The 25,033-nt window shown below is 40.5% G+C and overlaps 3 protein-coding genes across 4 annotated transcripts in view; 2 read left to right on the top strand and 1 right to left on the bottom strand.

The window, feature by feature from the left end:
- The first annotated feature begins 399 nt into the window (after positions 1-399).
- Positions 400-6,376, top strand: lamp3 (lysosomal associated membrane protein 3). 2 transcript variants are annotated; one of them, XM_029430119.1, is made up of 8 exons: positions 400-561; positions 1,647-1,745; positions 2,594-2,676; positions 3,103-3,228; positions 4,494-4,566; positions 4,670-4,840; positions 5,055-5,129; positions 5,752-5,865. In XM_029430119.1, the coding sequence occupies exons 1-7, from the start codon at positions 501-503 to the stop codon at positions 5,126-5,128; spliced, it is 687 nt and encodes a 228-aa protein (XP_029285979.1). In that variant the 5' UTR covers positions 400-500; the 3' UTR covers position 5,129; positions 5,752-5,865. The 2 variants fall into 2 exon arrangements, with proteins under 2 accessions (XP_029285979.1, XP_029285978.1); XM_029430118.1 differs by lacking the exon at positions 5,055-5,129 and having other exon boundaries at positions 5,752-6,376.
- A 163-nt stretch (positions 6,377-6,539) lies between these two features.
- On the top strand, positions 6,540-15,777 carry mccc1 (methylcrotonyl-CoA carboxylase subunit). Its single transcript, XM_029430112.1, has 19 exons — positions 6,540-6,824; positions 7,386-7,429; positions 8,062-8,201; positions 8,425-8,520; positions 8,768-8,889; positions 9,095-9,242; positions 9,329-9,450; positions 9,559-9,670; positions 10,105-10,186; positions 10,319-10,446; positions 10,542-10,725; positions 10,994-11,103; positions 11,271-11,487; positions 11,576-11,662; positions 12,743-12,792; positions 13,124-13,261; positions 13,725-13,832; positions 14,262-14,333; positions 14,411-15,777. The coding sequence occupies exons 1-19, from the start codon at positions 6,769-6,771 to the stop codon at positions 14,540-14,542; spliced, it is 2,148 nt and encodes a 715-aa protein (XP_029285972.1). The 5' UTR covers positions 6,540-6,768; the 3' UTR covers positions 14,543-15,777.
- A 1,259-nt stretch (positions 15,778-17,036) lies between these two features.
- atp11b (ATPase phospholipid transporting 11B) overlaps positions 17,037-25,033 on the bottom strand; it is a 54,189-nt gene continuing 46,192 nt past the window's right edge. The window contains exon 30 of the mRNA XM_029430111.1: positions 17,037-21,363. Coding sequence (XP_029285971.1) covers positions 21,211-21,363 — 153 coding nt within the window. The 3' untranslated portion in view covers positions 17,037-21,210. The remainder of the gene's footprint in view (positions 21,364-25,033) is intronic.

Here is a 25,033-nt window from a genome sequence, read left to right as displayed (position 1 = left end):
AGTTTAAACTGCAAAGTATCTAAAGCTTTCAGATAAATGTAGTGAAGCAAAAAGTACAATACTGTATTTCCCTGTGAAAAACAAAACTGAAAGTTATAAAAAGGTGAGTAAATGTACTTAGTTACTTTCCACCGCTGGAAACATCTGCCGTCATCCTGGTGCTCTAAGACACAAACAAGAGCATGATGTTTACCATCACTCATGAAGCCCGTAAAGTTAGAGCTATATGAGGAGTCGTCTGTGACTCAGCAGCTCCACAGTTTGTCAGTTCAGCTGTCATGAAGTTACCATCAGAGATGTCAGTTCAGCGCTGAGAGAGGCAGCGTTCTCCTGCACCGCCTCCTGTGACATTTCACTTCCTGTGCACGACTAATTTAGGTGTCAAGGTGGTCAACTGTTTCACATTTACAAGCAAAACCACAACTGCAGCGCTCACACTGCACCCCTCGTATGTTGCTGCAGCATTATTCTACTCTATTCTGTTGTTTTCTGTACTAACTATGATGCGATGGCGTCACACAGGTGGACGGTCTCTGTTCTTCCTGGCTGCTGTTATTGCCGGTAAGTTTGATAATATTCAAATTTCATTCCAACCTCAGATAATGGACTCCTCTGACAGACTTCTTTGTCTTTTCTCTTTAACTCAATGCAGTATTTATGGGAGACTTTTGAATAGTGAAGGTTTTCGCACCCGACATCTTTGTCCAAAAATATAAAACGACTAAACTTAAATAAATAAATACACCAACTAATATTCTAATCTCTATTTTGATCAACATTATTCGGACTTGCCTGTAAATTAGATTATTTTGGATGTATTTGGAGTTCTTTGAACCTCAAATATTTAACTGACAGAGTTTATGGATCCATGTGTTGTCTTCAAAACTAAATAAAATTGATGGTTGAAACGCAGGCACCTCAAGCACCGATACGCCCAAAGCTACAAAGTACCTCATTCTGTAACTACTGTGTGTGTGCACACATGCAAGGAGGTCAATAATGAGTCAACCTGTGATTGGGATATTTCTACTGACTATTTCTCATTTATCTTTAATAGTTTGAAGTTGAATGGTGGTCTTCATGATGCTGTTCCATCTTGTCTTTAGAGTGATAGTGCCTTGCACTAGAAGGTTATGTGTGCTGTGTGTGCTGTGTCATAAATGAGGATGTTCTGGTTTCCTCTCCCACACAGTGATCATTGGTTTATACTTTTTTCTTTCTTTCTTAATCTGTGGTTTAAGCAAACAGATGTCATGACAATGGTCAGAGTCATGTATCAGTGGCAGCATTACATCCACTAACTCATTTTCAAATGCTAATGGAGGTTGTTAAATATAGAAATAGTGTTGAAAAGTGGAAAACAGGAGTTTTGCAGCAGCAGTAGCTTCCAAGCTGTATTTTATTATGTGCCATTATTAAATTACTGTAGACTAAGATACATTTTCTTGTTGCAAGGTGGACAAGCCTGACAATAAAATGTTACATACGATTGTTAGGATTAACAAAGTGAACATCTTCCCCTGTGACCACAATCCTGCAGGGGACCAAAAAGCACTGGGTTCACTTGACCTTTTTATATAACAACAAACATCTGTCAAGAAGCAGATGACCAGACGTTGAGAGTGACATATCTCTTCCTCCACCAGGTGTCCACCTCCAGAGAAATGACCGCTCTGTCCAGCCTGCCTCTCAGGCGCAGATCTACCAGCCGGTGTTGCAGCCCTCTGAGGCCGTTCCTCCAATAGGTACACACCAACACAACACCAGATTTATTAAACATATATAAAAGAAAAGCACCAGTTTCTGTAGCTAGTTTCTAAAGAAAATGCCTGTGGACACTGTCAGCTTTCCTGCTGATTGGCTTGATTTTTGTGTCGCCTTTTGAAGATGGTTGGCACTGTGAGCTTATGAAAACTCATCAATGTGCTTCATAACTTGAAGGCTGTTATTGGAAGCTGAAGCAGGTTTGATCAGCACATGTCAGTGAAACCTGTGAGATTTGACATTAGTCTGAACTCTGTGGTATAAATGGCTGAGATGCAATGGGAGTGGTGTTCTAGCATTTACATGAAGTTCTCAAAGTCATCATTACTGTGCAAATGTAACTATAGCCGTTCAGTTTATACAGTAGACTTATATTATACAAACCTAGATTGTATTATTTCAACAATAGTAATCGTAAAAGAATTAGTCACAATTTTATATATGAAACATGTAGTTAGCATAACAACTTAGAGATACAATTAATATTTGAATATTCGTCAACATAACTAGGACATGCTGCTCGTTGTATTACCTTCACCAAAGTTTCTTTACTTGCATTTTAAGGTAGACTCAACTGGATTTAAATGTTCAGTTTAACTGTAAAACTTTAGCTGTGTAAAAGGATATTAAAGAAACAAATACATTTAAAAAATAAACGAGTCGGTTGTTTGCTGCAGCACAATCAGTGTATAGAGAAACAAGTTTGGTGTGACAGACAAAATAACATATTTGGAAGTTATAGATAACATTAGGGGATTGTGTCCAATGTAAAACTTACATTTGATATGTTTCTGTGTGTTAATGTTGTTTGTGTGTTTGATGTGCACAGGAACCTACATGCTGAAAAACCTTGTTGGGAAACCCTGCATCAAAGCCACCGTGGGAGCAGAGTTCATCGTCATAGAAAAGAAGGTTAGAGGGTGTGACTGTGAGTGTGTGTGTGTGTGTGTGTGTGTGTGTGTGTGTGTGTGTGTGTGTGTGTGTGTGTGTGTGCGTGTGCGTGTGTGCGTGTGTGTGTCCTGCGTGTCCTGTATGTATCAGTGTAATGTTTTTGTATTTCAGCATTTGTGTGTGTGTGAGTTGTTGGTTTCACTGTTTCAAACTGTAAAAATCTAAAACCACCCTCAGACCTTTAAAAAATAAATAACAAGACGTGTGTACTCTGGCTGAGGTTGATACATATTCAATGTGAAATAATAATACTCTCCTATGTCTCTAATATAAGTGATGATTTAGAGTCACATTTTGGCAAAAGATAAACAAGTTATAGTGATAAGAGACACTGACTTGTGACACTGTAGTGATATTAAGTAATATTTCTCTCCTGTGTGCATTCAGAAGACTTGGTATTTCAACCTGGACCCCTCCAGCGTCAGGACCGCTGGTTATTGTGGCAGAGAAGCAGCTGTTCTCTCTCTCACACTGCCAGACAACGCTGCCAGTCTGCAGTTCACCTTTAGAAAGGTACAACAACCTTCACATATCTCACTCTGTGCATATTCTTCCCGTGTCTGCGCACATTTTCTCCCACAGTCCAAAGATATGCAGGCTGTAGTTGAATGTAACTAAGTACTTTTACTCAAGTACTGTACTTGTACACGTGTGTGAGTAACTTTATACTTTATACTGGTGGTGGAATGACCCAGTCACGATCCTCTTATGCTTGCATTGAAGTTCTACTTTATTTTAGAGGCAACATTTGTGCTTCTTACTGCACTACATCTATCTGACAGCTTAAATAACTTTTCAGATTACAATTTCAAAACCTTGTATCCCCAAATTAAATTTGAATATTTGAATTTTAAATATTTGTGATAAACTGAAGGATGAAGTGTTCCTTTATGAGTTAAAGTAAATCAATTAGTTAAAAACCCTGGGAAATGCAGTAACAAAGCTAAAACTCATGAAAAGTTGACTTTTTAGAAACACATGGTTCTCACAGGACAGCGACGCTACAAACATAATGATCTTATAGAATATTACGCATTGCTGTAGATTAAACTACCCTACAGTACGTGAAGCAGTACTTTTACTCTGAATACTTCTTCCACCACTGCATTAATGTTACGTTATCTGGTAACTGTAAATACACTGTAGGCTTCATTGTGAATCTGAATGGATAGATGTCAGAGAGCGTGTTTACAGATATTTAACACCATACTGTTCAGTATCCTGCTAAGAAAAAGTATCAGTAGTTCATATTTTTTGTTCTTTGTTTAAAAAACATCTCTCTAATTACTAAAGGGAAAAGACATACAGACTGTTCAGGAGTAATTGCTCGGTCACAGGCCATTAAAGTTGCAGGATTAGTACGCATGTGTAGTTTGATGGCCTGTAAATGTTAATAAAGCCATTATGGAAATAATAGAGACAAAGAGGTTTTCTTCTTCCACTTCAAAAAAATGGCTCAGAAAACTGTGAAAAAGTGCAATTAAAAAACATCATTAACTATTCAGATCATCACGTGGTGGGAATAAAAACAGTGACATTTCAGTTTTAAGAAAGTATTTCACTTGAAATTCAAGAAATATAGTTTCTATATCCAAACTACTGTATGTCATAGGAACGCAAGTCTTCAGAGCGTCAGTGAGTCTTCCGGCTTCACAGCTACATGAAAAAGTTCACAACAAAAGATTAAGTTGTGTTTGTTTACTTGGAAAGATATCTGTATCTGTTCACAATTCATTGATTACTGAATCAACTTTAATCTCTTGTATTTTTGTCTCCAGGAAAATAATCTTTTCTACGTCACCAATGTGACTGTTCATGTGTCTCCCCGGCCTGTCTGCCAAGGATGTGCCAGTAAGTCTGACAGATAACATTGAGCTGGTATTTCTGATTTGGAACAACAACCTGCAAACACAGAGGACATAACTGTCCCTGTCTTACATCCTCTCCCTCCCAGATAAGACTTACTCAGGTTTGTTGGCCGATCAGCAGCTGTTCGCAGCGGCTAAAGGACAGAGCTATTACTGCAAATCTGAGAATCTGCTTTTGACCTCGCCGGAGCTGAGGATCAAGCTGGTTCCTCTGCAGATGCAGGCCTTCACTCTGCCCAGAGGACACTATGGAGAAGGTGAGAGAGCTGATCATTTGGGTTCAGTGATACAGGGCTAAATGAAGTCAGCTCAACCAACCTAAATGAGCGTAGAACATAAATATAGAGCTATAATCATATTTATTGCTAAAACTCTAATAAATATTATAGTTTTGGGAAGAAAAAGACAAAGGTCAAGATTCTTAGTTAAAAGTGAATCAACACTTGACTTACAATGATCTTTTTTGCACAGATTACTCCCTACACAAAGGTCTTGTCTGCTACCTCTCTGGTGATCAAACCAAGAAAAAACACGTCGACAAATAAAGTGATATGAGCACCAGTTTTGCAAGTCTTTTCATACATAAAAACACATACATTTTCATGTCTATGTGAGCATGTTTTATACAGTTGGATCAGGATATGTTCTTGCTTTTAACGTATACTATGTTTAGCTTCACACTGGGCTTCAACACAGTCCAGTAGTGCAGTCAATTTGCTAAAACAGGAAACTATAAAACAATGGTGGCAATCCATGCTTTCTGTCAGGTTTTATTGTCATTATTCATCCCAGAGATCTGGGCCAGGAGCAGGGAGTTATGCCAGATACAATAAATACAATGATGGTTGGTCTCCCTTTCCTATTGATTGTGGAGAAAGGCCTGCCTGGTTAGGTGCTGCTGTGCACAATCTATACAAGATGGAATGAAATCTTCTTGTTATAAAAGCAGTGGATCTGCAGCTTTCTGCAGGACACCTGAGTGGCCCAAGTGTTTAATGAAACACATAAATAAGAATGAAGTCAAAGCGGTTGACGTGTACATGTAACAGATATGGATTAATAAGATCAGAGATTTCTCTTGTTTCTGTTTACATTTAGGTCCTTATTTGTCTTAAATCATGCTCCTTGTTCTTCCTGTATTTTGCTGTCCTCCTGTCGTATGTCTCAGAGGTGGAGTGTTGGGCTGACTTTAACCATCGAGTTATTCCCGTCATCATCGGGGCCATAGTGACCGGTGTCATTCTGATCGCTCTGCTGACCTCCCTGTTCCTCAAAGACCGCCGCAGAGAAGGATACGACAGGCTCTGAGCTTGTTGTGAAACTGAATGGAGATTTACTCCATCTGAAAGAATATTTCATACTCACTTGCTGTAACGAAAAGCTGTAACGAAAAGTTCTCAAGAATGGTCTCCTTAACTTCAAAGTAAAGAGGTCTAAACTATAAAGGCAAACAATGTTGTTACATTTGACTATTTTTTATTTGCTTTCTTTTCATTATTATTTTCTATCTTCCATTCTCTTTTACCTGAATTACACTTTCATTCTTTTTCAGTGATTACGTTTATTCACTGCAGTTTGTAGTAGTACTCATATTCAACAGTTATTTGACCTGAATGGATATACTGCTGAATGAACATCACATAGTCCAAGTTTTGCAGTAGTGTAGATAAGACTTTTTTTAAATAACATATATTTAGTGTAGCCAGTACAACTTGTTGATCGCTTACTTGTTGATGCTTTATCGTTTTACAATGAATTGATATTGTTTATAAATAAAAAATAGTTTTATGTTATTATTGTGTGATTTTTCATTACCTGTAATTCACCACCTGTGTGCCAGAGAAACGCTGCCCTCTGCTGGTGGTTTGTGGTACCTGCAGCGTCCTCCCCGCCTCCATATCCCTCTTTCCTATTGGCTACTGCGACACTACGAGTCCTTGGGAAGGTCATAAATAATGATACCGATATTTACAATCGTTTGGCAAAATCGTATGGTTGATTAGTGCGAATGTAACATTTAACAGCCCCACATTATTATTTATGGTTTGAGTTGAGCGGTTTGCTCCAGTTATATTATAACCAAACGGTGTATGAGCTGTTTAATAAACTGACACTTCGCCTTTTCCTCCTCAGCTGGTCATTTAGTGAGTAGCTAGCTAGCAACTAGCCTCACCAGCTGGTAGCTATGGCTGCAGTTATCCTGAGTTTCCCAACTCTGCAGGGCCTGAGGATATTTACACAGTGAGTACATCAAAGCTTTACACCATTGATATTATTTGCCTGAACAAAGGATGCCCCCTCTTAACGTTATCTCCCACCAAACGGCCTCTTTTTAACGTTAGCTTACAGTTAAGTTTGCAACGCTACTTTACACCTGAGCTAACTCCACATCTATCATTGCCTCACATGTAAATTATTTTCTGTTGCTCATGATTGTTGTACATGACAACTTTACTTTCTTTCTCCCCTCAACATCACCGTTTTGATATAAACAATATATAATATATATATAATAATGCGAGCTAGGAATCAGACAAGAGCTGAGCAAGGTTAAATAAAGGTAGCAACCTGCCAGCTAGCACGGCTAATGTTGCTGTCACATGCACAATGTCGTGTATATGTACCTGGGCAACCAGCATTTACTGGCTATCACCTTCAGCTCAGTTATTTAGACTGGGTTTTGCTTTACTGTATGTGCTTTTTCAGAAATGAGCATTTCGTCCATGTAGCATCTGCTCTGTCAATCACAGCCAAGTAGAGATTTGAATGGCACTGAAGTTGTTTTTACTTTCCTCTCCTCAGAAAATTGTCATGGACCAAAAGAGGCGTGAGGTTCGTTTCAGGAGGTGAGTAAAGAAAATGCTACTTCCTATATTATAAGCAATCATTGCTGAGCGAAGTGTTGCAGTGCAAGATATGTTTGGGATTCAAACTTTAACTCTCATCAAAACACTCATACCAGTGTTATGATGACGTGGGAAAAGTTTGCCTGATGGTCTAGCACTGAGAAGTTACTTGTATGTATATATTTTTGCAAGTTAGACAAATATAAAAAGATACCCAGCACAAGATTCCCACAGCACAACATGACAAATCCACATTGCTTGTTTTGTTCAACCTACAATCCCACAGATATGAACTTTTCAGTGATTTAAACTCCAAAAAAAATCAACATCGTCAAATTTTGAAAGCTGAAAGCAGAGAATATTTCTGCTTGATAAATTACTTAAACCAGTAATTGATTATTGAATTATTTGCTGATTTGTCTCTATAATTGTTTTTTGTGTATCCCAAACCATCGTCTGTGCTGTGGGGTTTTTGATCAGTATGTTCATGTTGCATAAACAAGTACAACTTTTAGTAAGCCCATCAAAATGTTGTGCACTTTTGATTTAGTTAGTGAGGTGACCACTATTGTAAAGTTATTTTTAAGAATGTTTTGGGATCAACTTTAAAGTGTCTGTTGTGTGTTCTTCAGAGGTGGGAAGGATCGAGAAGGTGCTGATTGCCAATCGAGGAGAGATTGCGTGTCGTGTGATGCGCACGGCCAAGAAGATGGGCGTCCGCTCTGTGGCTGTGTACAGCGATGCAGACAGACACTCCATGCATGTGGCCATGGTGAGACGCTGCATAGCTGTGTCTTTTAGTATTTGTAGTCCTGCAAAAGACTGCTTCTCAGACTTTGCTCTCTGTGATAGTCTATGTTTTTTTGCAGCTGCTTTAACAAACACAATGAGACGGCATGTTGCTAAAGTAATGTTTTCTTACACTGACCGTTAATAGTTTGCAAAATTACATCCGCAATGTTCAATTAGAAACAGTCTGATTGTTTTTTTTGTAGGCAGATGAGGCCTACCACATTGGCCCTGCTGCCTCCCAGCAGAGTTACCTCTCGATGGAGAAAGTTTTGGAAGTGGCCAAGAAGTCTGGATCCCATGTGAGTAATCCTCGACAGTTTTGAGAAGAGAAATGAAGCGGTCATTTTCCTTTTAGTCCTAAAGGAGCTACTTCAAAAGGAATAGTCTATTTATTATTTTTAGATCTTTTTAACTGTCCTTCATGTTGAACTATTCTTCTTTCCCAGTGAACTAACAAGGGCTTTGACATTGTTAAATGTGATTGTTTAGAAAGTGTGTGTGTGTGTGTGTGTGTGTGTGTGTGTGTGTGTGTGTGTGTGTGTATAGGCGGTCCACCCTGGTTATGGCTTTCTGTCAGAAAACACAGAGTTTGCGGAGGCATGTAAACAGGAAGGAATCATCTTCATTGGGCCGCCTTCCTCTGCCATCCGAGACATGGGCATTAAAAGGTAACACAATCACAACCTATACATTTATATCCTCTCTACAATCGTCTCTAAGCAACTTTTAATAGAGACTTGAATTGGTGTCATTGCAGGAGTAACAACGTCTGGGACGCAGCAAGGAATAGCTGCATAGAAACATAAAAAAAAAGCAATAATATCAACAAGTGTTCATTTTCTTTCTCTTTTATTGCTTTGTCTCCTTTTTCAGCACATCCAAATACATCATGTCAGCTGCCGGGGTGCCGATCATTGGTGGTTACCATGGAGAGGACCAATCAAATGAGAGGCTTCAGGCAGAGGCTGCCCAGATAGGATACCCTGTGATGATTAAGGCAGTCCGTGGAGGAGGAGGGAAGGTAAGAGGATGTGAACAAGTCTAAATAACTTTGACAGAGTCACTTCAGGAAACATAAGATAACCGTGTGTGTGTGTGTGTGTGAAGGGTATGCGTATTGCACAGTCAGGCTCAGTCTTCTTGGAGCAGTTGGAGTCGGCGAGACGAGAAGCCAGACAATCGTTCAACGATGATGTCATGCTGGTTGAGAAGTTTGTAGAGGATCCCAGGTAATAATAACACTCACTCAGATACCGCTAACCAGCCAGTTATACCACCTTTTTATACTGATTTAAAGATGAATTTGTCCTTTTTATGTCTCTGTCTGTCTCCTGTAGACATGTGGAGGTTCAGGTGTTCGGGGACATGCACGGTAACGTTGTCTATCTGTTTGAGAGAGACTGCAGCGTCCAAAGGAGACATCAGAAGATCATAGAGGAAGCACCAGGGGTGAGCGAGTAATGGTGTCAGTTAAATTAATACTGATTGAGGAGGTGACTGTGCATAAATCAGACTAAACCTACGTGAGTTTTATATCTTGCATTTGAATTTTGATTTGTGTTAAAGTTTAAGTTCACGATGCGTCTCTGGAATAATCGAATAGAGGAAAAGCTCCCAGCTTGTGGGCCATTGAAAATGTCTTGTAAAATGACTTCTTTAAAACATTTACAACCCTGGTTATCAAACTGTTCCCATTATGAACAACATCAAACCATTTCATTCAATAAAAGCTCTTAAGTTTAGCTTTTAGTCTTCACTACTACTTTATTCTTGGAAGAGGAGACATGTCAGTGCCTTTCTTCCACTGTGAGAGGGACACACGATGGAAACACGCCACATAAACTTCACTCCACCTGATCTATTTCTATACGCTTTGTTCTCAGCCTGATATTAGTCCTGAGGTTCGGAGGAAACTTGGTGAGGCAGCAGTTAAAGCAGCCAAGGCTGTCAACTATGTAGGGGCAGGTGAGAGACACACACACACACACACACACACACACACACACACACACACACACACACACACACACACACACACACACTTCAGTGGCACAACACACAGAATATTGACTTTGTATTGTTTGTCTTCCTGTGTAGGTACGGTGGAGTTCATAATGGACGCCCAGCATAATTTCTACTTCATGGAGATGAACACCAGGCTGCAGGTGGAGCATCCTGTCTCTGAGATGATAACCGGAACTGACCTGGTGGAGTGGCAGCTCAGGGTGAGAGAGGAGGGAGCACCTAGTATAAAGAGGGAGAGAAAATATGCTCTGAGCTTCTTAATCAACAGGAATCCCCTTGTGTAAATCTCCTCTAGGTGGCAGCAGGGGAGCGCCTGCCTCTCCTCCAGGATGACATCATTTTAAGGGGACACTCTTTTGAGGCTCGTATATACGCCGAGGACCCAAACAATGACTTCCTTCCAGGGGCGGGGCCTCTGCTGCATCTCTCCACCCCTTCATCAGACCAGCACACACGCATAGAGACTGGAGTCAGGGAAGGTAGGCGGCTCGTACTCTCTGCTTGTGTTTACGTGGGAAGTTCTCCACTATTAATATAACACAGAATAAAGTGTCCTATTTGCTTTCTTCTGACATATCCTGGTGTATCACAATAGCTGTCCTGCCTGATTTTACAGAGAACAAAGATGGAGATTAAGTAAAAAGAGACGGGGATGAAAAGTTGTCTGTTGCCACTTTAAATGACCATAATGCAATACATTCTAGTCGCTTTACGACTGACATGGTGTCTGCGTGTGTTTGCTTTCAGGGGACGAGGTGTCGGCACATTATGACCCAATGATTGCCAAGCTGGTGGTTTGGGGAGAAGACCGATCTGCTGCCTTAAAGAAGCTGCGGTACGGCTTACGACAGTACAATGTAAGACACACACAGTCACAGCAACTAAACGTGTGAGACAAATGTAGTGTTTGCTAAATTAAAGCTGCTATTTGTAACGTTTGTTTTTAGATTCTACAGCAAACACATGCAGAAATGCCTATACATTATTCATGTGTTAACTGTCTTTGCATCCTTCCTGTCTTCAGATCGTGGGACTGAACACTAACATTGACTTTTTGCTGAGTCTTTCGGGCCACCCGGAGTTCGAGGCCGGAAACGTGACCACCAGCTTCATCCCTCAGCACTACGCGGACCTTTTCCCCCCTCCGAAGACTCCTTCTGGGGAGACGATCTGCCAGGCGGCCCTGGGCCTGGTGCTGCAGGAGAGGAAACACACACAGGAGTTCACACAGACATCCACCGGTGAGGGGATCATATTTGACTTATCAGCACTAATTGTTTATGTAATACTAAGTGTATAATGCTGTGATTGTTTTGGGGGGATTTTCAGACCCCTTCTCCCCATTTGGCTACAGCAGCGGTTGGAGAAGCAACATTCAGTTTAACAGAAACTTGACGCTCCAGCTGGGAGACAAAAGTAAGTAAAGGACATATGGTGAGCCTCTACTGCCCCCTAGTGTTTACAGTAGAAAGGGAGGGAAGGTAAAGGAAGAAGAAAGAGCCAGACCTTTGAAGCATTAACAATAACTTTTAGTATTTCACTTCCTTTCTACTAAATTCACTACATACTTGTGATGCCAGCCTTCGACCAGAGACTCGTTCAGGGTTGCAATACTTTTACATTTTTATTGATTTGTCTCGACTATTTTTTTTTATTAACTCCTTGGAAACTTTCACACCTTTTTAAAGACCAGTTTCTCATCAACAGACCAAAGCCAAACATATTCAGTTTACACTGACGTAGACAAAGGAAAGCAGCAAACCGTCACATTTGTGACACTGGAACCAGCAAATCTTTGGCAATTCTGCTCAACAAATAACCAAAATAGTTAATCCATTATACATGTTCTTTCAATGTACTTCAGCGCTAGCTTCTGAGAGGGCAGGATGGGAATTCCTTCTATTCTTTCGTAGCTGTCGGATAGCGAAGCCCTTTAAAATCCTGTCCCGCTTCAAAGAGGACCTGATCTTAAGTTAGCGACAGCGAGTAAAGACTGTATACAGTAAATGGAGAACATGCATACCTGTGTACATGAGTTATTTCGGTATCATGTTTTCATCAGTCTCCTGAGCCTCACGTCACATCTTGGTGTATTTTATTGTGTTTATTTAATTTTAGCCACTTAACTCAACATCACTGAATGTGCCAGTGTTAGCCAAAAGGCTCATTTTAAACAATCCGACACACACCCTGTAAAATAAGGTGTGTGTGATGCTCAGGTAAAGAATGACCCGGATGACCGGTACGCTTTGTGTTAGCTAGTTGAAGAAATGGCGTAGTAGCGTGTCAGTTTTAAGAAGCACATCAGAACAGCTGGGGGGTCGACTCATGACTGTTTGAATAATTAAATTTAGAGCTGATCTGGTCTCTGATGATGATGTTGAACTAAAGCCTCCGTGTCAGTGTCTCCTCGTCTTCACTACCTTCCTCCTCTCAAACCTGTTCGGTCATTTATAATTATAAAACATTTCATCTTGTGTGTTTGTTGTCTTTTAGAAGTGGATTTGGTCGTTGTGTACAACAAAGATGGAAGCTTCACAATGCAGGTGAGCTGGAATATGTTTTGTATCTCGCAGCATTAATCAGTTTACATTTAGTTGTTTTTCACAGTAAAGTATCAGGATTGTTTAACACGCAGTGGCTCAGACTTTGGTGTATATATTAAATACTGGTTGTAGCCCACATTGTGTGATTTTCTTTTCTATAATCCAATGTGCACCCATTTTTAATGTTCATAATCAATGCCAATAAATTCAGAGGAATTGGAAAGTGGAGAAAGTAACACTATTAGCAGGAGCATTAGGTGAAGATGTAGGTGGATCCAGCAGCAGATCTGCCCCCCCCTCACATGTGTCATGAATGTACTTCTTCTGTCAGGTTGGCGAGGAGGTGTACCATGTGACCGGGGAGCTGGAGGTGGAAGGTGGAGCGTCATTCCTTCACTGTTCTGTCGATGGCGTGAAGTCTCGTCCCAAACTGGTGATACTGGACAACACAGTGCACCTGTTCTCCACGGTACGTTCCCACCACCGCTGTAGGCAATATATAAAGTGACCTTTAGTGTACATCTTAATATTGTATATTTATATGCAGGTTTGCATTTCATATATTCCCTAAAGCAGAAGTCATAATCTGTCGTCTTGTTTGTTTGTTAAAGGTTCAGATTCAGGGTTTTTGATTAAAATTAATCTAAATAAAAATTATTTTACACATTAAATGAAGAAGCATTATTTATTTTGGGGCTGCAACTACCAGTTATGTTAATTTTTTTTATAAATCTGCTTAATATTTTAATATTGCTTTTTCCTACACTTCACCCGTCGCTGCAGAGAGCGTCTCCACTTCCTGTCTCGTGCACCCCTCTTCTTTTAAGACCGGGGACAAACCCTGGACGTCGGACATCAGCGTGAAAATAAAGACCGTTCAAATCCTCGGCTGCCAGTGAACTGTCGCTTCTGTTTCACATGTGTTTGTGCAGGAGGGGAGCGCCCAGGTGTCTGTTCCAGTGCCCAAGCATCTGGCTGGTGTGAGCAGCGCCGGGGCTCAAGGTGGAGCTGTGGCTCCCATGACTGGAACCATCGAGAAGGTGAAGCTTCATTTTTGTTTTCAAGGTCAAGAAGTTTGCTCTAAATAATCAAACAAGGTATAAAAAAACCAACTGCAAATCAGAAGTGCAGAATGGAGTAAATGATGATTTTAATACTAATACACTGTAACAATACAAAACTAAAAAGAAATGCAATTCTATACCTTCACTATGTCCGTTATTTCTTATTTATGGGGACACCTTGGAGTGTGTTATAGTTTTCCTAAATCGTACTGGCAGCCAGTGTAATAACACTGAAGTAGAAGTGATGAGAGCTGACTGACTGAAAATAGTTTAAAGTTGACGGAGCCATAAAGACATTATTTCCTCATTATCCTTGAGCGACATCACCGGTCTAATCTTTAGTGTTGAGATGAAAGTGAGCGTCCTCTCTCCAAGCAAATAAACAACCTTCTGCATTGTGTTCAGGTGATGGTGAAGGCCGGAGACACGGTGGCTGTAGGAGACCCGCTGATGGTCATGATCGCCATGAAGATGGAGGTGAGGGACTCTCTTCACTTCACGGGTGCGCCCACTCTCTGCCGCTTTCTGTATTAACGTTGTTTTTGCCTCCTCAGCATACGATCCGGGCGCCAAAGTCGGGTGTGATCAAGAGGGTTTTCTTCACCGAGGGCTCTCAGGCCAATCGCCACGCTCCTCTGGTCGAACTGGAAGAGGAGGCGGAGGAAGGCGAGGGGAGCAGCCAGTAAATGGACTCGAACACACACACACACACACACACACATATGAATACACACCGACAGGTAGGAGAGAGACGGAGCTAGTTACTGTGACAGCTGCAGGGAAAGTGAGTCAGTCTGAACACAGCTGGTGTCCATCACTTGATTAGTACTTCTGAAGATGCGAGTCAGAACCTGAGGCATCTTTTGAGTCTGGTTCAGTCTGGAATGGATTAGACAAATACGTTCTCTGTAGGGACCCAGCGTGCAGACAGGAAGCCCAGAAACGGTTGCAGTGACCTGAAATGTTGCTGGGTTTGACTTGTGTGACAGCCGCTGCGTTAACGCCACAATAATGTGTTCTGCACACGGTTCAGAATATTACTTTTATGTTGATTTTGTAGAACTTTTTCTTTGTTCCCCTCTCTTGTGTGTTCATATGTTTTGAATCAGTGAAGCTCTGGCAACTTGTGTTTTACACATTCTTTGTCCAAGTCTCCTCTCTGCGTGTTAGTTTAAGAGTCGGGTTGCGTATTCTCTTGTTCAGTACAGTTTAATGCACTTTGTACAGATGAGGTTGGCGGCTGAGTGTCCTCCTCACGCACACGCTGTGTACTTCTTAATCTTTACACGGGACAACGTCGAATAGTTGTTTGCAAGCAAATCTTAGGCAGAAAATGAAAAGTAGATGGCAAGTGTGAAATCAGACACACAGTTAAACATTTACATGACCTCTTTAAAAAGTGCAAACTATCAACTTCTAATGCTTAATAACAGCTTTGACTGGGATAAAAAAGGCCATTAGGTTATTGTCACGGTCCAGTAAAATTGTGTCCATTTGTAAATGTTCTGATTATCAAACACTCCTGTTTTCTAAGTTTATAAAACTGTGCTACTGCTTGTAAATATCATTCGACCTGGCGGTATTTCAAATGCGTTGTCACGAAGCTTAAAGCAATACTGTTTTTCTTAGTCATTTAGAATTGACACGTTGAAGCTGCATGGCTTTCACTGGACGGTGACCTTTAAGAGAAAAGAGATCGAATACAAACTTATCTTTGGTGCGGGAAAATATTTAGATATTTAAATATTTAGAACTCTACCTGTTTCTGCTGATCACTCTCTTCTTACTAACTGGTGTGTTATGAGACCTTGTAGACTAAAACTGATAAACACCTGTGTTCATTTAGTAGATGTGTGACAGATGATTAAAAAAATAAATAATGGACGGATCAGATACTGTAATAAAAACGTTTCTAAAGGATGCACAGCGCCATGTCGTTCTTGATGTACTCCGAGTGTTTGCAGATGGGTTGCTTAGTGTAGTGTTCTCCTTCCTCTTAATACGTTTGTCATGTATTGAGCTCCTTTACTTGGTGGAGCTCTAATCAATGAGAATGACCAGCGAGCCACGTCTCGTTACATGCAGGGGTGGAACTATTCAGATCCTTTACGGAGTGGAAATGGTAAAGTCACGTTGTTAAAATACTCCATTACAAGTTAAATACATTTATAGAATATGATGCTTTATCCTTTTCCATCAATTGTTTGTACATACAATCATATTCTGCAAAGATTACATCAGAGAAATTAGTTACTTTACACCACCGGTCTTCAGTATGAAGTGTTTGATTTGAAAAGAAAATGACAGTCTGCTCTAAACAGGAAGTGTACAGACTTAAACACTTAAGTGGGTTGTAGATATATAGTATTCTCCCAAGATGCACAAAGGAAGTCGGAAACACCTCGAGCATCTTAGAGAACAAAATAATCAACATTCTTTCTCTAAAGTTGAACTGGCTGACTAGTATTCTTTTTGACATACAATGCTGACCATACAATCACATTTCTTATGACTTTTTTATGACACTATGATATTTTTTTAACCATCTTTAAGGCATACCCTATTACTAAGGGACATAATATACTATGACATTTTTAATGACACACCACACTACAATATTTTGTATGACTTTATAACATACTGAGATTTCATTATGACTTTTATATCACACTATACAATGCCTTTTTGGCATACTATATTTATTATGAATCTTTATGACATACTTTTATTACATGAGTTATTCATTGTTTTACATTTTTTATGGCATAATTTACCATTACTTGTTTATGACATTTTTGGGGAAGTTTTGATGGCATGCTATTCTGACTTTTTTTTCCACATTTTGTTTGTCATACCCTTATTATTACATCATATTTCATTATCATTATCATGACACTGACACTATTTAAAAATGTTTTCTCTTCCAAACTAAAACTTAAAAAGATACTATAGACAGACTTCTTTTCAACTTAAATGAGATACTATATTATGATTTATTGTTTTACATTTTTTAATGCTATACTATGATTTTTATTTTTTTACAAATTGTATTACATACTATACTACGATGTATTCATCGCTTTATTTTCTTTATGGCACATGTTATGACATTTTTGTAACTTGCTATACTTATGTATATTTTGTAAGAGCATTGAAATGAACAAAGTCGCACTCCAGACGTGTTTCTTAAAAATGTATTTATTTCGTAAATAGAGCCGCATCTTCATAAACATCAGCTATAAGACAGATTTACAGACACGAGGGAGGACAGACAGCAACAGACAGTCAACAGAAGAGTGATGATGGTGGCTTATTAATCGTCTGGTGCAGCATGACTTACTGATGAGAGGAGAGAATACAAAATATATTTTAGCAAACTATAAGCACTGTTGTGCAGCCTCTTGTCATACGGGCTGACGCTGAGTCACAGGACATCGTGCAGCAGAAAGCGGATCGATTGCTTTTCTAATTTAGATTCTTCTTTTTAGCCGATTTGCTCTTTGAAACCATAATTTGATTCAAGTCTGCAAACTGAGTTTTCCAAGAGCATCTCTGCACCGACGGTATTTAAAACATGTTTTTCAGGTCAAAACTTCCCTGCAAAATGTGCTAAAATGTAGATATTGTTATATCCTTAATATAGTATGTGGTAACAATAACCAAACATTCTTTATTGAATCGTTCAGGATCTAGACTCTGGATGAGTATATTACTTGTAACTATGTAAGATTTCCACTTTCCTTTGATCTTTACTCTTTCAATATGTCCAGAAGCAGGAGTACTGGGTTTGTAGACAGAATTTAACAGCTCTTAATAAGTTATCCAATTAAACTTGGATGGTGCTTCTGATGGATGACGTGGTTATAACGTGTAGACGAGTCTTGATAACATATTAAATTTTCTGAATTATGTGGCTGAGTAATCTCCTGCTTCTAGAAATATCCCAGAGGCCTCGTATCCCGACCGTGCTGCTCGCTCGTAACGACGCTGACGTCAGCGCTGTGATGCTTCGGAGAATCAGGTCTTGGTTGTTACGAATGTCAAATCTGATCCATAAAAAAATATAGCATCTGTTTTCTGCATAAACAGTAGCAAAGATAAAGCTCTCGTGCATTTGATAGGTTAGAAAAAATAATCTGTACCTGGATACACAATCAAAATACATAATGTGGAATAATCCTATATATTCAACACTCAGCTCATTATTATTATTATTATTACTACCTGTTCCTACTGCATCTTTTCACAATGAGTTTTATTGAACGTCATTTTAAATGTTACTTCACGTCGCCTTTTATCCCGAACTCTGTCAATAAAGATAACCGTTGCTTACTTTGAAAAAGGACATTTTTGAAATCAGAGTAATTAATTTGGTATATTTGTTATATGCTTAGAGATGTAATCATTATTTAATTTGGGTGTCTGTAGATGAGCACAAGGGGGCATCAGAACTGCACTAACACTGCAGGTGTTTCTGCCTGTGGCCAGAAGGACTCATCTTCCCTCCTCTGGACTTTATCGCTGATTCCAGAGATGAGGGTCGTCCAACTTTTGGGTTTCTGTTTAAGTCAGGAAATCAATGTTCCTGCTGCATCAAATGTGACCCTTTAAAAAAAAAAGAAAGATTTAGTATAAGATGAATGCAGCAGAAGCAAAGATATCCTCATTATGAGTCGTTCTAAAAAAGAAAAAATAGATCCTACAATACCCAAAATGCAATTTAATAGCATCTTTGAAGAATCAAGAACTCATTTCTCAGACTTCGGAAAGACTTTCAGATGTTTTTGTGTGTAAAATTGGTGCAGTGTCCATTTAAACAGCGTGGACATGTATTTTTCCTAATCCAGGCACAGATTACAGGTATCACTTGTATCCAGACATTTTAATAGCAGATATGAACTCAAATGTTTAAAAAGAAGAAAATACAAAAAGGTTTCTGTGATTTCCTGTGAACACGTGGCCTCCTCCTCACCATGTTGTGGGCTGCAGGATGGAGTGATATAACTGGAAGTTTTCAAGTATCCTATTGCATTCTTAAAGGTCCTGTAACATTACTAGCATCCTGTTGATTTCAGACCGTTCAGGTCAAAGAAAAGAGTTTAGAGATTCAACCTCCTGATTACATGTCAGAGATAAAGCATTGTGGGAAGTTGCTGCATCCAGTCCATGTACAGGACACACGTTATATTGATATGTGAGAAAAGTTCAACACAAACACAAAAAAAAAAAAAGTACCGCAATAATAAATAGACACTTTCATTGTCAGTTGCACCTGTATGAACAGAAAGAATATAACAGGCCCAGGTATGCATCAAACAACGTGTACCATATAGAACATAAACATCAAGAATATTCAATGAATTGACAGACATGATTGACTTTCTTTAAACTAACGACACAGAAAGCATCCTATGACTCTGTATGTCCCGTGTGAGCCGAGGCGTGTACTGCTCAGTGTGCTCGCTGTGTCAAGTTTAAAACGGTTGTCTTGAAACGTTTCTACATTACACTTCTGGAGTCAACTGAACTCTCCTACAATAAGAACAGTCAAACCTTTCCTCATTTTTGGAAGAGAAATGAAAGCAAGAGAATCCAAGAGAAACATTTGACCTTTGACCTGCATGTGGCCACTGAGTTCAAACAACGAGCTTACAACAAGGCTACGTACCGCACTTCCTTTAACCAGCATGGCTGCCATACAAGAACCATCACACACACACACACACACACACACACACACACACACACACACACACACACACACACACACACACACACACACACACACACACACACACACACACACACACACACACACACATTCAGATGATTTCAATGATGACGGACGATCAATGATTTTGAAGAAACAACAAAATGTGATTTTGATATGTGACTTGTGCAAACGCTCTGCTTCTCTGTTCCGTCTCTGTAGAAGCTGAATTATATTTATCTGATATAGCTATCCCTCTAAAAGATAGAGACATTCTTCTGTCTGGGTCGACATGCATCAGCCGTGATTTGGAAAAGCATCTCTCCATTAAAGCCATTTTTGTCTCGCTGAAATAAAAATGGTACCATTATGTGATCCGATACTCAGGTAATATTCTTTTTGGCAACTGAGAGAGATGATGTCCATTAAGTAAGCCTTCAATATTGATCCTGTTACCTAAAATAAAGAAATATTCCTTGATCACAGACTTTAATGCTAAGGTGCCTTTGGTAACCCGGCGGACTGAGAAAAGGCATTCAAGGGGAACACGTTTCCAAACGCAAAGTAACAACATCAGGCTCAAACAGCTTCTATCTGCAGCACCCTCTAATATAACCTCCAGAAAATGTATGGCTTTTTCAAAAGAACCCAGTGGGGGGGGGGGGGGGCAGAGTCCCGAACAGTCGGACGAGAAAGCAGCACGGACAAAAAACAACAACAGTCTTCCTAACAACGATACACGCTTCTGTACAATCAGGCACAAAAATAAACACTTTTTCTTTTACGCTCCAGTCTGAATCCTTTGGTCTTTGGTTCCACGGTAGAGATGAATCTCCTCGTACAGTATTGTGGGAGAACTGTACGTTCAAAGGAAACCAGTCTAGACGTTAACAGACTCTGAAAGCTTCAGGACTGTGGGAGGTCTGGCTTCATCCCTTTCCATCTGAATGAGAAACGAAGGTGCAGCGGGCCGACATCTCGAAGAGGAAGTTTATGTAACAGTTTATGGAAGCTGATAGCCGACACCTCTGCGATGCAGTGTGAGTTTCTGTCCTGGTGCTACATGGACGCTCCTGGTGGCCGGTGTCTATAAGCCACCTCAGTCCTGTGTTGAGGTTAAACCGCTCCGTCAGGTCACAGTCAGGCTGCAATGCTTGGAGCAGCTACTGCCACATTAGGACTCTTCATTCTCACTCCACAAACATGTAAGACTTACAAAGCCATTTTAATGCTAGTTGCAAGAAAGAAAAAGAAAGTTTGGCAACTGTGCTGAAAATGAAAAATAAATAGGTGCGTGACAGGGCGGCACCTGTGAGCGGACACGTCTTTAAATACGCTGTTTTCAGATACTTCCACAGGACACCCTGTGAGCAGCGGGGATCTGATTACTGTTGCTGCTTCAGGTGCTTCTGGATCTTCCTGCAGCAGTAGCTCCGAGTTTACTTGCTCCACACTTCATGTTTAGTTTCCTTCCATGTTGCTCGTCCTGCTCAACCTTCCTACAGGAAGAATTGAGTCACTCGGGTGAATAACGATTGCTGAAGAATGAAGCCGCCTGCTGCACCGAGCAGAGTCCTTTGGTTTTACATAATGCGTCCACGTTGCATCCAGCTGAGAATGCATTAAGCTTAAACTGAAGAAGGTTTATGAAATGGTGGTGGGGGAGGGGAGGGAGGGGGGGCAGCTCTGCGTGTTACAGTCAGCGGCCCTGGGAGTCAGCAGTTGGTGACCTCGATGGGCGACAGCGTCAGGATGCTGCGATCGTTGGAGCAGAAGTTCTCCGTGTCGCTCCAAGACCTGAAAACAGGCAGCAGTGACTGAGGGTTAGGAGACTGACGGAGAGTGTGTGTGTGTGTGTGTGTGTGTGTGTGTGTGTGTGTGTGTGTAGTGGTGTGACAGAGGGAGCTCACACACTGTTGTCCAGATTTGAGATTACAGTCTGGACAACCGGGCAAGATGGAGGAGTGAGGAGTTAGTAATGGCTGTGATGGTGTTAGTGAGGAGTATCTAAAGTCTCGCCTCATTAACTCTCACTAATCCAGGTCTATCAGGGCAGGCCCAGTTTCTGAGAATAATATTTTCCAATTAGCGAGGGGCGTCCCACAAGAACACTATACTATTATTTGCCAAAGTTACAACAGATTTGGTCATTTAACATAAAAGATTTCCGTTTGTCCTGTCGTTGCTTTATTCATGGTCTTGAAGAGGGCGGGGCTCAGAGTGTTATACAATAACTAGGGATCTACAGATGACACATTCAGAGTACTTTTGATAGAGGCATGTCTATTTTTTGTGAGGTGAGACTTGAGCTACTCGACTCATGGATACAAATCAACACAATCACCATAAAAAGAAAGAAATTGTGGAAAACAAGCATCAACAACATTCTTGCCTCGCATATCCACTCAAGTATTCCCAGTATGTGATTTACTGCAGGTGACATATACATCCCTACTCTAACTTTAGTTGGGTATTTAGGCATCTTCTAGAAAAATAGGTATCATACTTCCTCTTCCACAATATTAAACATATATAGTATCAAATCTATGATATACTGTATATTTCTATTTAGAGACATGTAGAGGCACAGTCCCTTTCTGTTATTAGCTTAGCAAGCTGGATCTCCTTTGGAAATGACAGAACTAATACAACATTTATTGCATTTCTAGACCATTCAAAACATTTTCCAACTAAACTGCCAGTCGGGCTGGACAAGAAAAAACAACAACAACATAAATACCTCATGGAAGTCACAGCTTGACACTGTTGGAATCGTAAAGGTCACAACCAACCAACCGCCAGCATGCTGACTCACATCAAAGTGACCGGGGTCAATGATCAGAGCTTCTACCCTAAAGCACCAGCAGGGAGGAGCACGGAGGATGTGGCTCACAGTGCAGCTACACCTGATCTCCACATGAGCGCACGAGTAAAGCCTCAAGCGCTGAATAGTTTTGCAGCTGAATATATGACGAGAGGACGACTGCACCTGTCCATCCACATCTTCAGATATCTTGTGATTTTTAAATGTCAGCTGCTCTACTCTGAATAATTCTCATGACCTTTTAATGTAACCTCTCTGAGATGAAGACAACCGTTTTAAGACCTGGTAAACAGGAAACAGGGCCACTGAGGGACTTTAAATAGGCTGATGACTCAAATGTTGGTGTGACTGGAGGCAATCTCACGTGCTACATCACCAGTTTGGCCGTCTTGCAGGCCTGGAACTGAAACATCTCAGTGCTAAAACCATCTTTGCTCCCCGGGTTACGGCAGAACAAAGCACAAAACACTTTTGGGGTGAAGCCGTCGGGAACATGAACCCAAGAAAACAACAGAACAGGCAGATTTCTGACAAGACGAAGCTCACGGGGGACTTTAACAGTGCATGAATAATTAATCTGGAAGGTCGAACAACATTATGCAGATTTCAGACACAGAAGGACAAGGACAGACATACAGAGAGGACAGAAACAGTGCAAGAGCAGGAGTGTGTTAGGGTACATACAGGTTTACATTGTATACAAAGTACCAAAGGCAACAGCATCCCCCATGCAACAAGACAGAGTCTGGGCATTTTTGTTCTGTAGCTCGTGGTGGACAAGTCAGGTGGAGTTATACACTGTAATTTAAACCAGTGAGAAGGTAAACTCCACCCACCTGGACCACCCCTGGTTATAAAACAAGCATAACCCCAAAGTTGGCCTCTTCTCAAAAGCTTTGGGATCCAATAGAAAAAGACTAATAGTAACAGAAAGTAGCAAAACAAAAGACTCTGAGACTACATTTCCCAGCAGCCTCTCTGGTTTAGGGTCCCCTTGTTCTAGGAGCAGAGGATGAGGAGCAAGTGACAGCAGATGAGTTTCCATCCAAATATGTATTTTAAAAATGATGATGCTTTAAATTAGAGAAGATGAACATATGTTGCAACTTTGTCAAATATTCAAAGTTCAACAAACTGGTTTTAAAGTAAACATGAAGAAGTTTGTTGACGAACTAATCATGTAGGATGGTTGGGGGTTAGTAGTTTTGTATGTTTAGATTTATTTGTGAATAATGTTACTAATCCCTGAAAGTTTCAGAAGCCTTTTTAGAAAATGCCAATCGAAAAGCCTTCGTGAGGTGTGAGGTGTGAGGTGTGAGTGAAATCAGTTTGACATGTGGATGGAAACGCAGCTGCCCGGATTTGAAATCTCCTCCTTTATTATGAAAAACATCTTTTGACCCCTGACATTTGTGTGCGCTCCTGTTTTTCCGCCCTTAGCCATGATTCAGCGGTGACCAGCATTCAGCGCTGCAGGCCAAGTCAAGCAGCCAGCTACAGTTGGGCTTCCAATATATAACAGATAAATACAGTATGTATTATATATGTTTGTAAATATGCTGACTATATGTCCCTTCCGGTCATTAAGTATGTTATATAGGACTGGTTGGTTCCCTTATGGCAGTATCCTAGCATTAAGGCCAAATGTGGGCTGAATCTAACGCGTCTTCTTTGTGGTTTTATGCTTAATTTCCTTGAACCCAGAAGACAAAGAAGAAGGAGGGGAGGAACAAAGGAAGGTATGTGGAACGCAAGGAAGGGGTGAGAAGAGGACGAGGACAGATGGAAAGGAGAGGTGATACAAAGGGAAAGAGACTAGGGATAAAAACTAAACCTTCACATTCAGGCCCAATTCAATTGTGTCACTTTCTGAATGTACAGTATAAAGCACACCTAAGCAGAGCGCATTACTTGTGTTCATTGTTTGTGTTTATCCTTCTGCGAGTACAAATCGACTGTGGTTCGCTCATTTGGAAGAATTCAATTGGCTGCTTCGTGCCAAGGTCAGAAAACAAATCAATCATTCCCACAGGAAGAAATTCCTCTAAATTGAATCATGCATTTAGTGGCAATTTGACCCTCCAGCGACGGGAACTGTTTCCTTTCTTTCAGTGAAGTGACCCTAACAACAATTGAAATAGATTACTTCATGGAGCATAGCCCACCCACCTGTCTGAGGAATAATATCAGTAATACATTAAAATGTAGGACTCATGTTATGATCCGGACCGGCTGAATCATCAGATCAGAAGCTGTTAATTATTATATAATATATATTATATAGAATAAAATGAGCTACAAAGACATGTTCCAGCCAGTCACAATTTCACGTCTCTACTATGAGACTGCTGTATCTCCCAGGCCTGACGAACCGGGATGACACAGCCCTCTACTCGGCCGCAGAGTCTGCAGGTTGTTGTCCAGAGGGGCTGAAGGGAGGAACAGAGCATCCCTTGCTTGACCTAAATGCTGTCGTTAACCTTTACAAACACACGGACACAGTCATGAACAAACAAACATGCATGCCTCTGTGCAAGGTCTACTGCAAACGTCTCACAAGCGAACAACAAGAATGCTACATCTTCATTACTGATGTAATCGATTCTGAGAGTCCCAAGCTGTGTCGGGAGGATTGATTGCTCA

This window comes from Cottoperca gobio, chromosome 4, assembly GCF_900634415.1.
Source record: "Cottoperca gobio chromosome 4, fCotGob3.1, whole genome shotgun sequence".
Lineage (NCBI taxonomy): Eukaryota > Metazoa > Chordata > Actinopteri > Perciformes > Bovichtidae > Cottoperca > Cottoperca gobio.
Note: the sequence above shows the minus strand (reverse complement) of the source record. Positions and strands in the feature narration are given on the sequence as shown.

Excerpts from the sequence above, each read along its gene's own strand:
- mccc1 (XM_029430112.1), top strand. The coding sequence starts at position 6,769 with ATGGCTGCAGTTATCCTGAGTTTCCCAACTCTGCAGGGCCTGAGGATA. Across the intron at positions 7,430-8,061 it reads CGTGAGGTTCGTTTCAGGAG|AGGTGGGAAGGATCGAGAAG; the intron begins GTGAGTAAAGAA and ends TGTGTTCTTCAG. Across the intron at positions 10,447-10,541 it reads TGGTGGAGTGGCAGCTCAGG|GTGGCAGCAGGGGAGCGCCT; the intron begins GTGAGAGAGGAG and ends AATCTCCTCTAG.
- lamp3 (XM_029430118.1), top strand. The coding sequence starts at position 501 with ATGATGCGATGGCGTCACACAGGTGGACGGTCTCTGTTCTTCCTGGCT. Across the intron at positions 3,229-4,493 it reads TGCAGTTCACCTTTAGAAAG|GAAAATAATCTTTTCTACGT; the intron begins GTACAACAACCT and ends TTTTGTCTCCAG. Across the intron at positions 4,567-4,669 it reads TGTCTGCCAAGGATGTGCCA|ATAAGACTTACTCAGGTTTG; the intron begins GTAAGTCTGACA and ends TCTCCCTCCCAG.